Below are 14,960 nucleotides of genomic sequence, written 5' to 3' on the forward strand. Positions count from 1 at the left end.
GTTAGAGGGAAACAGCCTACCCCACAGTATATTAAATACTCATAGCTCCCAAGTCCTTATTCATCCCTTACAGATGAAGTCTTCTGAGGCAACACTAGGGGAGGTCCTCAGGGACTGAAAGGTATCAGCCTTGCTCAATCACAGGAAAGAATATTGTGTCCTCCCCCTCTGACAGGGCACCAAACACTTACTGTGCTAAGGGTGAATGATGAAGGTTCCTTTACCACAGAAGCCCCACACAGCTGTACCATCCACTCCAGTTGATCTAAACAGAACATTTAGACTTAAAATCACCACAGTAATCTGCCTACTTAACTTGGGCCCTCTACCCCATACTCCTGTGGATGAAGTCTTATACCAAGACTTCTCAGTGGGAAAGTTCCCATCCCTTCTGCTCCAAAGGGACCAGAGCCTTAAACTAGAATCCATACTAGGGGTATAGATTCTAAGTCAGTTGGCTATTGATATGCCACCTACTGTGATTATCAGTCCTGATAAGGACCCTTCGTAGATCAGGTTTGACAGTCTCTTAAAATACTTTAAAAGGAAAAAAAAAATCCAAGCTCTAATTTCCATTAATTTGTCAAATTGCTGGCTAAGATTGTGGGAAAAAATACTCACCTAGCTTCCCTCCCTCCCTGACCCCCTGCCTCCTAACTCTATGTTGGTTATTGATAATCATGGCCACTGAGAGCACCATACTTGGTAGTAATCACTGTAAATGTCAAGAAGTGGGAAGATAATTCATCCAGTCAAAAAAAATAAACGTCATCCTGTGTAGAGACTCGGCACATTAGTAGGGAAGGGCTACATGCTGAGCTGGAAACATCATACTCAGGGGAACAACATTCAGAAGAGATTACAGAGATGTTCCACTTGTACCTGGAAAATCAGCAGAACTGACTGGTGGGTGCTCTTCAAGGCACCCATATATATTGCTCTTTTCCATGGGCCCATTTCTGGGGATTGCTGAGATGCTTCCGTTTATCTCAGTGAACTGAGGTCAACTAACTCCCCAAAAAATGATACCTTAAGAACCTGGTTTTCATTATACCAAGGTATAAAAACACTGAGATCCTTGAGTGGCTCTTGGAAATTTCATTAAGATCCAATCAATACCAGTAAAGAAGACAGAAGCAAAATTACTTTGCCAGACTCTCTTGACCAGAGTGCTAAGGCTGCTTCTGCTGAAGAATAAGAGGACCTGAGTGGCTGGGGCAGAAGTGGGGACATAGGAGGCAAATGTGGGTATCCTTTGTTTTGAAAAGAACAAATGAAATCTATACAGACACCAGGGCCTCAGTGCTGCACAACTCCAGAGGTGAGCTCCACAGCTGTCCCAAACATAATATTATATTCAGTGTCAAATTTAATTAGAAAATGTTCATCAAGAGTCTTTCCCTGCTCAGGACCTTTGTGGGGCTCCAGGCCCACAGGGCTTAAGCAGCTGCTATGCTTTCTTTGCTGTATAAAATGAAGATGGTTTAGGAAGAGCAGAACTCTTTCTTGATATTTACAAACCCAAAGGTATCTTCTCCCTAAATTATTATTTGCCCCTTTTCTCAGATTAAATGGGCAGTAACTGCAGCTCTACCTGATCTGAACACAGAACACACTGTGTCCTAGATCCTAATTCTTCCCTTCCTACTTGCTTTTGAGAAAGGGAATTTTGCTATAGGATAACATTTAAGTAGGTTTTTTTTTTCTTCTGGAGGATAGTAGAGAAACAGAATAACCTTATAGCATCCCGCTAATCTGAGGAACCCTCACTAGATGATATCTCTTTTAACACTCCTCTACGTTAGAGAAAGGCTGGTGCTGGGACTTTATAGCTCTCCCAGTCTCTTACCTGTGGGCATATTGGTAAAGGGTCCATAGCAACAGATTTCTAAGCCCCTGAAGATCTGGGAGAAGAGAGGGAGAGAAAAAGAGAGGGAAGGATGGAGAGAAAGAAATACTAGTTATAAAAAAGTAAGTGGTTAAAAAAACAACAATAACAACAATACAAAGAGACTCTCAGAAAGGAAGATCTTTTCTTTACCACCAGACAATTTCTGCTGCTACCTTCCTAGAGACAATCAGTTCAATGTCCAGAACACAGACGGTTTCAGAAGGCTTTTTTTGAAATATCTATGTAGTTGATCTACACTCTACAGTCATTCTTCATCATTCAAGGGCTGAGCATCTCACCTTGTCACTAATTGAGCCTAGGCTCCTCCCTGATGACCCTTGCAGGTGATTTCACTGCTTGTTAGAGATGACAAGAAAAAGTCCTTCATGTTTAATAAAAGGCTTGGATGATGGTAAGAAATTCAAAGATTTTGGGTGAAGCTTGATATTTATCCAGGTTTGGTACATATATACTACCCATGACCCCAATCAGCAGAGAGGTTTGTTTATTTTTTGAAATCCTGTTCCTTTTCTCCTCCAACTTTCTTCTGGTCTGTGAACATCTGTTCCTTCCTTCACACAGCTATGGCAATGGTCATTTTTAATCTGGTTCTGCCTTTCCTCGTTGAGCTAGTCTGGCTGCTTATTTCTAGAAGACAAAGATACTATGCACCTCCTTGGGGTGTCTTCCATTTACAGTGTTCGGCAATACTGTCCATATGGACTTTCTGGGATGATAGAAATGTTCTATATCTGTGCTAAGATGGTAGCCACATTGTGGCTACCAAGGACTAGAAAAGTGCCTAGCGTGACTGGGGATGGCATTTCACATTTTAATTAATTTTAATTATTTAAAATTTAAATTTAAACAGCCCCATGTAGCTGGTGGCTACCATGTTGGACAGTGCAAAGTCTCACACATACACTGGCACAGCTTCTAAGGAAATCTGTGCCATTTAAAAGAAGAAACCTAAATTTATGCCAGCTGGGTGGGTTTACACTACTTACCTTTTTATATATCATTTTGGGTAACCCTCATTTTCTTGACCGTTGTGTCAGTTTGGATATATTTTGTCCCCCAGAAAAAGCCATAGTCTTTAATGAAATCTTGTGGGGGCAGATTTATTAATCTTTCTGATTAGGGAGTAACTTTTTGATTGAGTATCTCCATTCAGGGTGGGTCATGATTTAATCACTGGAGTCCTATAAAAGAGCTCACGAACAGAAGGAGCTCAGAGCAGCTGAGAGTGACATTTTGGAGAATGCTATTTTGAAATGCAACCTAGGAGCAAGCAGATGCCAGCCACACACCTTCCCAGCTAACAGAGGTTTTCCAGATGCCAACAGTGTTCTTCAGTGAAGATACCCTATTTTGATGCCTTTGTTTGGACATTTTCATGGCCATAAGACTGTAACTTTGTAACCAAACAACCCCTCGTTATAAAAGCCAATCCATTTCTGGTATTTTGCATAGCAATAGCAAACTGGAACAACCCTCTTCCTTCCTCCCTGTTCCACTCAAAAAAAGAGGAGAGACCAGGATAGAGTAAAATCAGGAAGCTAAAGACACATGGATGATTTTTTAGGAAAGCCCCCCCCCCCCCAACACACACATACACATTTCAACCTACAGCAAGAGAAATAAGAAAGGACAGCAGGGTAGGTGTGTGTTTTTAAGTGATAGACTCCATTTGTGCCATTCTAACCATCTGCATGCCCAACCTGCTGCCAGGACCTGGATGCTCATAATGCTAGTTCTTCCCAGGCAGCCAGCTTGAACCAAACGTTGCCATGAAAAATATAAGATTAGGAACTTTTACATCCATGCTGACACTCATGGATGAGGATGTCTAGTAATGAGGTAAGAAATTTGAAGTTACTCCCCTATAAACACACGTCTCTTCCAAAGAAAAATACAGTGGTGACGTTTAGTATCAGAATGTTGTTACTTTGACCAGGCACTTTCCATCAGTGTTGTCCTAAATGCAGGAAAAAATTCAAAGCACTGGAATTTTCTTTGAAGGAGGGAGGAATATGTTGCTAATTCTGCCTTGCATACAGTGGGGTAAAGAACAAATGCTTGGCTCACAAGGAGCTCCTCTGGGATGTGGCCGAAGTAGAAGTAGGACCAACAGCTTTTCTTGGCACCTGGAACAGTTACTTGATAGGCTCGGAGGGTGAGGGGGCTGACCCTGAGGGTTCAGCACTCCAGGGCTTGATTTGTGATCATCTCCCAAAGCAGTTTCTACTGGTTCTCTCTCAAGTTTCTGTAAAGGAACAGAAGGTGCTCTGTATGGGGATGCCCTGAAATGCCCAGAGATATACACTGAAAAAGGAAGAAATGCAGACTGGGAACATAAGACAGGAAAGCAGCCGGCTCAGGCCTGACAGGCAGGTGTGAAATTTTGCCCAGACTTCTTCCTAAGAGGACATGGTCTAGCTACACTATCTGGCAAAAGTCATTGGATCTTTCTGGGCCTCTAGCCCTTCATTTGTACAGTGTAAATGAATAATCTACTAATTTTCTCCTCTGTGAAGCCTTCTATTACTTTCTAAGAAACTATGGTATTAAGAGCTTAAACTCTGGAATTAGACTGCCTGGGTTCAAATTCTAGTTCCATCACTCACTAGCTACATGATCTTAGGCAACTAACTCAACCTCTCTGAGCCTGAATTTCCTCATCTGTAAAACAGACATAATAATAGTATCTGTCTCTACCTCATAGAGGTGTAAAATTGCTAATTAGCTAAAATATGGTCATGTCTTTAGAGAGTCCCTGGCATATTAGTAAACACTGTATAAATATTAGCTATTATTATTAATCACCTTCTCTTCTATGTTCCCACAGACAGCACTGTCTATGTACCCTTCATGGCACTTTCCACACTGCTTTAGAGGAAGACACCATGGTGAGGTGGGAAGAGCAAAGCTTTAGATTCAAATCTGATTGAAATCTCAGCTCTGCCACTTATAAACTGAGATTTGAACCCCAGATTGGACTGCAAGTTATATAGCCTCTCTAAACGCCTAAGTCCCTCATTCATAAAATGGAGATAATACTTATTTACCCTGTTGGGCTGGGAAAAGTAGAGAAGAACCTGTGTGCAAGCACCTGGCTAGTGCTCTAGCCATGTGTAAACGAGCCTTACAAGATCAATGAGACCATTTCCATGAAGGGGGCTGGACCACAGAGGGGTAGGGTTGGGTTTTTGTCATCATGGAGGCAGGGAGGGGGCTACCTTTCTGTCCTGGGATTCTCTTGCTCGCTTTGGACCTTGGTGGTTTCGTCCATTGACAACATCTCCTTTGACTTCAAAATCATGCTGAAAGAAACCAAGCACCAAACCACAAGCATCAGAGAAAGAGAAGCCTCCTTCAATGGAAGCAGAACAGACGTACTATCTAAGGAATTCAGTATCAGTAGACAGAATTTTGACACACCGTACACCCCATCCAAATCATTCTCTTTGGTGGACTGGATGAAATGACCAGCATCTCAGCTGCTGAAATCAAGTCACTGAAGTAAATCTTTGTGGGCAGAAACTAACAATTGGCTTTTCACCTCACTGAGACTTGATGCATTTTAATTCTCAACATCTATCGCCTTTCAAAATATTCACTTAGCATTTAGATTAAACTACTAATACTGTGCTGTTATAATGATAACTGAAGAATTTCCAATCTCTTAAATCAGCTGTGTATTACTTCTAAAGAAATAAGGGCTTCCCAGATTACAGTTGAGAGCTTTACAATTAAGGAAACCAAAATGACAAAGTATACATTCAATACACTGAAGAAAGTTAGAAGTGTTTCATAACCACTGATTTTGACTGGTCAAAGGTGAGGAAAAAGAGAATCACGTGACTGGGTTGGTTAGAGTTTGTGGGAGAAATTCGGGTAAGAATGCTTAGAAACACCTCTGACTGAAACTAAGGTTGTAAGAGAGACCACATCTGTTGCCAAGAGTATTACCAAGAAAAATAAAAGCAAGAGTATAAACACATGCTGTTATTAGGGGAAAAAACTTAATATGTTCTTGTTACTAAATCACAGGAGTCTAGTGATAAATTTGTCATCTATTTGAAGATGTCTCCCAAATTTATAGTCCTGATTGCACCCTTGAGCTTCACACAATGTGTCCAACTAACTACTTAACCTCTCCCTCTGGATGTCTAACATAAATTTCAAAATTAATGTGCTTGAAACAAAGCTCTTGATTCCACCCACACATTCCCCATCCCAAAATGTGCCTCTCCCCAAGTCTTCCTTATCTCATTTTATATTTAATATCCATCTTGTTGTTCAGGCCAAATACTTAACAGTTGTCCTTGATTCTCTCTTTACCTCAGCCTTCAAATTTAATCCATTAGGAAATCCTATCTCTCCAAAACCAACTTCTCAACATCTCCATGCCTCCTCAGAATTCTCAGAATAAAATTCAAATTCCTTACCATGGCTTACACAAAACCCTATCTAATATGGACCTGTTCATAAACTTCTCTTACCGTTTGTTTAACTCTTACCCTGTATCTATAGCTGTACTTCACCAATTACTACTCTCCAGCTACAATGGCCTTCTTTTTTTTTTTTTTTATAAATAAGACTGAGCTCATACTCACCTCAAGATTTTATTCTTGCTGTTCTCTGCCTATAATACTTGTTCCCTACATTTTCCAAGGCTGATTCTTTCTTGTTATTTTGGCCTCAGTTCAACCTCTTCAGAAAGGCCTTCCCTGGCCTACTTAACTAAAGTAGCCAACTGCCATCCCAAGCCAACTGCCAGCTCATTGTTCTAAATATTTCTTCATAGCGTTTTTTGGTATTTTAAATTCATCATTATTTACTCGGTATCTCCCTTCACAAGAACATGAATCCCATGAGAGCAGGGATCTGGTCAGTTTTGTTTATTGCTGTATTCCTAGTGTCTAACACACAATAGGCTCCCAATAAATAGTCACTGAATGAAAGTTAAAACCAACAAAAATGTCAATTATTATAAACATATTGAACAGTGCATAATAGTTTAAACTGCTTTCACTAATTTTATCTTGTCTGATTTGTTGTCACCAGCAGCTCTTAGGAGGCTAGACGGCTCTCCTCTAAAATTGTCCTTCCTCTACTCTTTTTTTTTTTTTTAAATCTTTAGCCTTAAGTTTTATTTTAAGAGATCATCTTCATTTTTCTCTGTAATAAACTTAACAAGTATCCACCTATTTGGTCAGATTTATTTATTCTTTAGCAGTTTAAACATTAAATGATGACAGTCTTTACTTGCAATCCTTAATAGTGCTGTAGTCATTATACATGAGATTTGTTTAGCTTTCTCATGGAGGAAAAAAAGCCCAGGAATAAACTTTCATACTGTCTACCTGCTATTCTTGCAACACAATTTTAATACAGAGGTTTACTGACACTTGGACAATTTCTATGATGTGGGCAGAGAAATATCAACAAGAGTGATTGAAATGTGGCCTGTCTTCTAAGTCAAGAGCTATTATCTTTGATTCATTGTTAAATCCATTTCAATATATGATTTATATTATTCTCTAGTTCTTCCGGATTATTACTTGGCAACTGATGCACTATTTCTTCTCTGTAAGATGCCATGGCTTCTTCATAAAGAACTTGAAAAATTTCACACTGAGAATTATCTTGTAGTTTCTTCTCACTATAACCTCTTGTTTCAAGTCTTTTGTACAATACACTGTTATCCGCTCTCAGCAGAAAAACTATATGAAACCAGCGTTCAGTGAAGAAATCACAACCATGGTAATCAACAATAACTCCACCTTCTTTCATCTGGTTTTCTAACTCATCAACTACTCTATCTTCATCTAAAATGGGACAATCATACTCTTCATCATAGCCATCATATAGTTGCCCTTCTTTAGGTAAATCACCCACATTAATGTATTTCAGTCCTGATCTTGATGCATGTTCTTTGCCTAGTGTAGTTTTTCCAACCCCTGGTGTACCTGCCCTGTCATCCAGTCCCAAACCGCCACGTGCCCTGACTGGTGAGCAGGATGTTCGGCTGCAACATCCACTCTATTTTATTTACCTCTCACTGTTCTCAGTATCATAAAGCTCAATATCTCTTTGAAGGAATCTTATTCTAAACAGATACATTTGTATATTAATAAGAAGGATTTTTCTTCAACAATAATGGTCAATTTTCCACAATGGTGTATAATGTCAATTCAGGAGGGCCTGTTTCTTGTCCCTATGAATCTTTTTTATTGCTTTAAAATTCCTTTTCCTCCTTGTGTTGGTTTGAAGCTGTTATGTATCCAGAAAAAGCCATGTTCTTTTAATTCATTCCTGTGGGTGCAACCTATTGTAGGTGAGAACTTTTGGTTAGGTTATTTCAATTGAGATGTAACCCATCCCATTCAAGGTGGATCTTAATCCTTTTACTGGAGTCCTATTTGAGAGGATAAAAAACACAAAACATATGGAGAAGCTAAGAGAAACCAAGAGAAGCTCAGAGAAAAAGCCCCAGAAAAGCTGAGAGGAAGCCACTGGAACCAGAAGCTGAAAACAAAACCTGGGAGTGACAGACGAGCAGATGCCAGCCATGTGCCTTCCCATGTGACAGAGGTGTCCTAGATGCCAGCAACCTGTCTTTAGAGTCCAGGTAGCATCCTGTTTGATGCCTTGAGCTGGACATTCTCAAGGCCTTAGAACTGTAAATTTGTAAGATAATAAATCCTCATTGTAAAAGCCAACCCATTTCTGGTGTATTGCATTCTGGCAGCTTTAGCAAACTAAAACACTCTCCCTGAGTAAAGGACTGTTTCTTATGAAACTTAGAACAAACAAGTGAGAACACAGGATTTCCTGGTTTGCTCTCGTAACTCTGGATGCTCCCCATGATCAAGGAAAATTTGTAGAAAGTGAGCACTGATGGAGGGAAGGAAGCAGATAAATTTTCCTTGACTATCAGACTCAATGGCACCAAGTCTTTCTGACTAGTTTATAGCATCATGTACCTACCTCATCCAGCATCTTTCTTTCTTTAATAGACTGGGTCACCCCTAAAGAGATTACAGAAAAGACAAGTCAACACTCTTTTCATGGAGTCAGATAGTTCGTGATTCATATTAGAGAATCAGAGCAATAATAAAGTAGAGGTCTCCCTATAAAGCCACAGCTCCTTAGTAAGGTTTGTGGCAGAGATTTCCTTCTGGAGACACACTGGTTAATTTAAGCATTATAAAAATGCCTGCTGCACATGAATTTTTGCCCATTATTAAATAGATCCCTAGTTCACATGCTAACATTGTTAGAAGCACATTAGGTTCTATTAGTTATGAAAAGAAATCCATTTTTCCCAGCATCACCAGCTTATCTGAAGAAAGCAATATGCAATAAAGATAAAGCCAGTTTAGTGTTACCATTAAAGACTTTTTGGTAATTCAGATTCAGCATCAGCAAAAACCTTATGTATTAAAATGTTAGGTGTAAAAATGCAATTCTGAAGTGTTAAAAAGGAGGAGGGGAGAAATTATTTTGTACTTACAGAAATAGCTAACTACCCATTTTCCTCCTGCAATTCCCAGAAAATATTTCAGTGTCCGTTCACACACAAACTCAACATCTGGAGGGTGAAAAACATGAAGGATTAGAGATTGAAAACAAAATCAGGAAGTGCTGCCTTAAGAAGCTAAAGAGCCCTAGCTCCTTTTGATACTTGAGATCAATCTGGATAGATGATGGAAGCACCTTTAATTATAACAAGCATGTGTGGAACTTTAGAAGCCTGGAAAAGACTGAGACAAAGTTAAGACCAGAGGAAACGCCTGCCCTATCTTCTAGATGCCAAAGCTAGCTAAAGATCTCTGTCATCGTGTTCGACGCATTACTCACAATAATGCTGATACATGTGGATGGAGAAGATCTATTTTACCAGTGGTAATATGTGATAGAAGCAAATAAACAGTATTATTGAAATCCTAAATCTAAAATGTCAATTTAAGTGACAAATTTTCACCCCCAGAACTTCTACCCACGGCATTTTAACCCCTTAATATTTCCCTGAAAGGGACAGGGAAATACAGAGCATTTTCTTAATTTTTCTTTTTTCTATATACATTTTCCAGAAAGCAATAACTTAAGAAGCAATAACTTAAGTGTTTATTTCCTACTGTTTCAAAGTCCCGTTTAAAGAACTAAGCAATTGGGGGAAAGGACACTTAATTTAAAGAGGAGAAATGTATTTAACTAAATCCTAAACACAGCAGGCCACCTGCCAGTAGTGGCAGTGGCCATTTTCCCTCATAGGATTCTCTGCATTTTAATTTCTAAAGTTTTTATTTAACTGCTGCGAAAGCTGATTTAATAATATACTCTACACTCAGAAATTTCAGCTTATTTTTATTTCAAACCTAGCAAATGTCAATGTCATATTGCCTTTGAGGATAAAGACTGAACTAATTTAGACTTAATTTGAATTTTAAAGTTTTCTTTTCACCTTTCATCAGCTTTGATCCAAACCTATGGTTCAAGATACAATAAACTTGAATGACACTTGTATCTAAAATAGTACTTAGTTTGTGGTACCTTGTCCTGGAACCTGATTCCAGTGAGCACTACCCTCTGACCCCATATAGAGATACAATTTCATACAGCAGAAATGTAAGTTCTTAGAGGTTAAGGCAATGTATTCCTGTGAAGGGGGTTGGACCCTTTGCTCAAGTATTTTTAACTATGTGAGCAGAAACATCCTAGAGTGGACCATTATATTTCCAGAAAATTAATTCTGTTAGAAAGGTTTTAAGAAATGAGCCATAATCTGCATTCCTTGCATCCTCCATGCACTGGTCTTTGTTCTGCTTTTTGGAGCTCCATAAATGAGTATAACTCCTCTTCCAAATAACATTTTTTCAGATATTTGAAGATAATTATCTTTTTCCTTAAGTCTTTTCATTCTTTCATCTGTTTTCAAGTGAAATTATTTTGTATTCCTTTTCCCAATACTTATCATCTACCTCTGGATGGATTCTCCAATTTGTCAGTGACTGGCTTAAAAAAAATAGCAGGATGCCCAGAACACATAATCTTAAAGGCAGAATCACTCTAGTGGAGAATACGGTGGGGGTCAGAATCTTTACTTCACTTGCTTCAGACTTAGACTTGTGTTAATAAGGCTTAATTTTAAATGTGCTTTTTTAGCAGCCCTGAATTGTTTATTCAGATTTAATGTCCATTTAACTAAAATCCCCCAGAGGCCTTCTTTATCATACAGCTCATAATTAAGATTTAAAAAGGGGGAAGGTGTAGGGCAAATGAACTATCCCATTCTTTTCTTCCTTTTCCATATGTTAGGCTATCTCAGAGCTAACACAAGACTTGTTTCTTGAAAAACTCTCAATCACACTCAAAGTAGTTATTATATGGAGCTATGGTCTCCAATAACCCAAATTTAGAGTGATAACTTGCTTCTGCCCCATCCCCGTCTTTGCGTCATTTCTCTGGTTCCTCCAGAGAACCCAAGCTTCAGGACTTGGGTTCTGCCTCATCAGAAAGCCCTTCACACCCAGTGTAGCCCAGGCAGGACAGAATGGAAGAGGTGGTTCTCTTTCTCTCTCACACCCCTCCAAAACTTAACCCCAAAACAAACAGCATGGGGTGGGGCAGGGAACACATAGGAAGTAGCAAAACTATTATTATTCTTTCAATTGCTTAACTACTGAGAGACTATCATCCTTGCAATGCTTATCAAATATTACTATTTCTTCATGCAGTTTTATATAGCAGGTGCAACATATTTTAAGGTTCTCGGCATACCTGTTTTCATAATGACGTGAGTAGTCTCTTCAGTAATTAGATTAGTTAAAGTGCTATGGTGTTTTCTGGCAAACTTGTGTACAAGCATCTGAAATCAAATAAAATATTGCATTATAATAAATTATCTCTAGTACACAGCCTAGAGTATTAATTATCCTAGCGTTCAGTCTCCATCTTTCTCAGAAAGGGTATATCTTTTTTATTCTAAGATGGCCGAAGTCTTAAAATAATGTAATAAAAATTATGTACAAATCAGAGAAAGAAATTCTAAAATAATCCATGCTAGCAAACATGGAATTATAACCAATGATTCAAAATACTAACTTTGCCTTTGATATCAGATATCATTTGATTCCCTAAGACAGTTTCTTTGCATAGTGACATTCCACAATACTTTAATTTAGATTTATCAGCCTAGATTTTATAAATAGAGAGGTAACTAGCCCATCAGAAAGTTATGCTATGGATACATGGCTTAGAACCAAGATTCAATTCTTGACAATCACAAAATACTCAGGTCAAGATCCTTCTAAAGGTCATTGCAAAAACTATCAGCTCCCTCTTAAGGAGAAGGATTGGAAGAGGGGTGCATATTCTTCCCAAAGGAAACCTAGAGACTTCTACTCTAATCTATCAACCAAATAAAAATCAATAGGCAGTAAAATAAATTAACCAGATCCATTTTGGGCCCTGTTGACATAATTGGGGGCTACCGTATGGTAAATAACTTTGTTTACCAAGGGCCATCATTTATTAGCCATCACCACCCACACCAATATTTATGTGTTGCACAACAATGCAACGGAGGTCAGGCCATCTTTCTTTAATGTTGCCTCATTTGGATACTGTCACAAAGCACTGAAAAAGGCAGGCTAGAGAAGCTAGTGACATTCTCCCCCTTTTACCACTGCCCTCTGCCAGGATCATTAGCAATTCTGAACTGATGAGTTGCTGAAACCCCAGCCTTGAAACACTGTTCAGTTAGAAGAGCAACTGCTGAAAAGATCATCTTAATATGGGATGCAGAATTAATCATGTGTAATATAGTCAGCAGCTTTCATCATAAATTTATCACACTTCAGCAAGTCTGAATAGAGCTCTAAAGTTTTCCTTTTTGCTTGTTTAAAGACACCATGTACCCAAGCCACTTGTAGTCTAATCTGCAGTTTAGAATTGCCCATGGCAAGAAAGATTAGACAATTTTAGCCATCTCTGAAAAGCTGAATTCTCAAAACAAAGGAACAAGGAATATTAATTTTTATGAATAAATGGGAATTCTAGATGTGTAGACAAGTGATCAAGAGCAATATAAAAAGACACAGGTATGAATCTTCAGAGTATAAAGCTGCTTTTGGCACATGGTTGTGAGATGAGAATTTCAGCAGCCATCATCTTGCACTTATCCGTTGTAACTACCAGGGCAGACACAGCTTACTTTGCTGTTTTAGTAGTGGGCACATAGACTATGTTATGTTGAGTCACTACCTATGGAGAAATTAGGATGAGAAATGGTTCTTATCCCAGGAAGGATACATCAAGAAAGATAGTTAAGAATGATTGTCATCTCTCAGCGTGCAATAAATGTCACATAATATTGAAATCCATTTGATACTCTGGTGTGTTATCATGGTTTGAAAGAAACACTTACTAAATTATTTCATTATGAAGTGATCCAAATGATGACAAATCACAGGGGTGGTAAATGTTCCAGGATTTCTGAAATCTACACCCAGCCCAAGCAGAGATCAGTGGTCTTAAGGACCCAAGGAGATGCCAAAATCCTAATAACAAGGGATGTTGTAGGTCAGAAATTACAAGACAGGCTATTGAATTAACTGTGTTACAAGCCAGGAAAAAGACAAATACCGGAAAAACACCATTGTCTGGCTGTATGTTTGGAACCAGTCTGGATTTAGTTAATCATGCTGATAAGTTCACTCAGACTCAGATCAAGGGAGAGAAAAAGATGCTTTCTGGAGAGTAGAGCTATACCTATTTGCTTTTTTAGATACAAAGAAAATTCTAATTAAAATTCAAAAGCTTTATATCATACCTAAAGCTTTAACTCTTCTGGTAGTATCTAATAATTATTTTCTCAAATAAATATATACAAAATAATCCATACTAAATTACAAAGGATTGTGCTTGTTTGTTAGATTTTTTTCCTACAGGTTTTTCATTGATAATACCTATATGAGACTATTTGCAGTATGTTATGAAGTCTCAGTCATTAAAGAGATCCTATAGAAACACTCACTAATTCTTTTGGAGTCAAGCCTGATGCCACCATGGATATTCTTTTGTTAACACTTTCTGTTGAAGATATCACTTCCGGCTTCTTCCTGTTCACATTTTCTTCCCTCACATTATACCCAGCAATATTAGTAGTATGAGCAACAGCTAGACTCTTCGCAGATTCTGCAACTTGAAAGTGGGGTAATTTCAATGCAGAGGTTGAAGATGGCATGCTGCAAACATGAGCCAGGTTTGGAGCTTTGTCTTCAGAAGGATCAGATTCGGGGTCATCAGAGAAGAGGCTGATTCCAGATTCTAGGTAAGGGGTTCCTTCTGAAGGGAACAGGGGAAGAAGTTTAATCTTTGTGACAATGAATCTTGAATTACAGCATTCCAGTCTCTGCTAAGAATTAAAAAGAGAGATCAACTTAGCTTAAGAGAAAAATGGGTAGACTAATACACTGTTTGTGGAAGTGCGAAGTGACTTAATTTTCCAAAGAACAGTCTGGCATTATGTTGCAAGGCCTTAACATGTGTAAATAAACATTATCAGTTAAGAAATGTATTCTTAACTATCAGTTTAGAAATCTATTCTAAGGAAATAAAAGATGTATACATAGGTTAATCATAGGGATGTTCCCTGAACCTTTGTTTATCATAGCAACATTTTAGAAACAAACTAAATGTACACTAGTAGGAAATTAAATAAATTATGGTACATCCATTCCAATGGAGTTCTCTTCACCCATTACAGAGTTTGAACATTAATGTTGATTCACACTGAGATGGAGAAATGTTCCATGTCATTAAAAAAAAGATAGCAAAGAAATATTATTTATTATTATATATTTTAAAAATAAAAGTTAAAGTAAAAATGACTAAAGAAATATAATAATATTTTATTTTTAAGTGATGGAGAATATAGGTAATTTGAAATATTCCTCTTTTTTATTACCATATTCTCAATTTTTTGCAATTAACATATGGTACTTTCGTAAAGAAGGAAAAAAAGGGTTGAAAAATGAGACAAACGCTCTATTTTTGT

General features: G+C 38.2%; 2 protein-coding genes across 8 annotated transcripts in view; both read right to left on the bottom strand.

Annotated features, from left to right (window-relative positions):
• BRCA1 (BRCA1 DNA repair associated) overlaps positions 1-14,960 on the bottom strand; it is a 91,257-nt gene that overhangs the window by 2,793 nt on the left and 73,504 nt on the right. For 6 of the 7 annotated variants that reach the window (XM_037809762.1, XM_037809767.1, XM_037809761.1 and 3 more), the window contains 7 exons: positions 13,938-14,248; positions 11,681-11,768; positions 9,414-9,491; positions 8,888-8,928; positions 5,131-5,214; positions 1,850-1,904; positions 192-265 (listed from right to left, as the gene is read on the bottom strand). In XM_037809762.1, the coding sequence (XP_037665690.1) occupies positions 192-265; positions 1,850-1,904; positions 5,131-5,214; positions 8,888-8,928; positions 9,414-9,491; positions 11,681-11,768; positions 13,938-14,248 (731 nt within the window). Of the gene's footprint in view, positions 1-191; positions 266-1,849; positions 1,905-5,130; positions 5,215-8,887; positions 8,929-9,413; positions 9,492-11,680; positions 11,769-13,937; positions 14,249-14,960 lie in introns of those variants that run through there. The other variant, XM_037809763.1, reaches the window with a different exon arrangement.
• LOC119514171 (adenylate kinase isoenzyme 6-like) lies at positions 7,177-7,934 on the bottom strand. The gene is made up of 2 exons (XM_037809811.1): positions 7,907-7,934; positions 7,177-7,866 (listed from the first exon to the last, which is right to left on the bottom strand). Exons 1-2 carry the CDS (start codon positions 7,932-7,934, stop codon positions 7,403-7,405), a joined length of 492 nt encoding a protein of 163 aa, XP_037665739.1. The 3' UTR covers positions 7,177-7,402.

This window comes from Choloepus didactylus, chromosome 18 (assembly GCF_015220235.1).
Source record: "Choloepus didactylus isolate mChoDid1 chromosome 18, mChoDid1.pri, whole genome shotgun sequence".
NCBI classification, from domain to species: domain Eukaryota; kingdom Metazoa; phylum Chordata; class Mammalia; order Pilosa; family Megalonychidae; genus Choloepus; species Choloepus didactylus.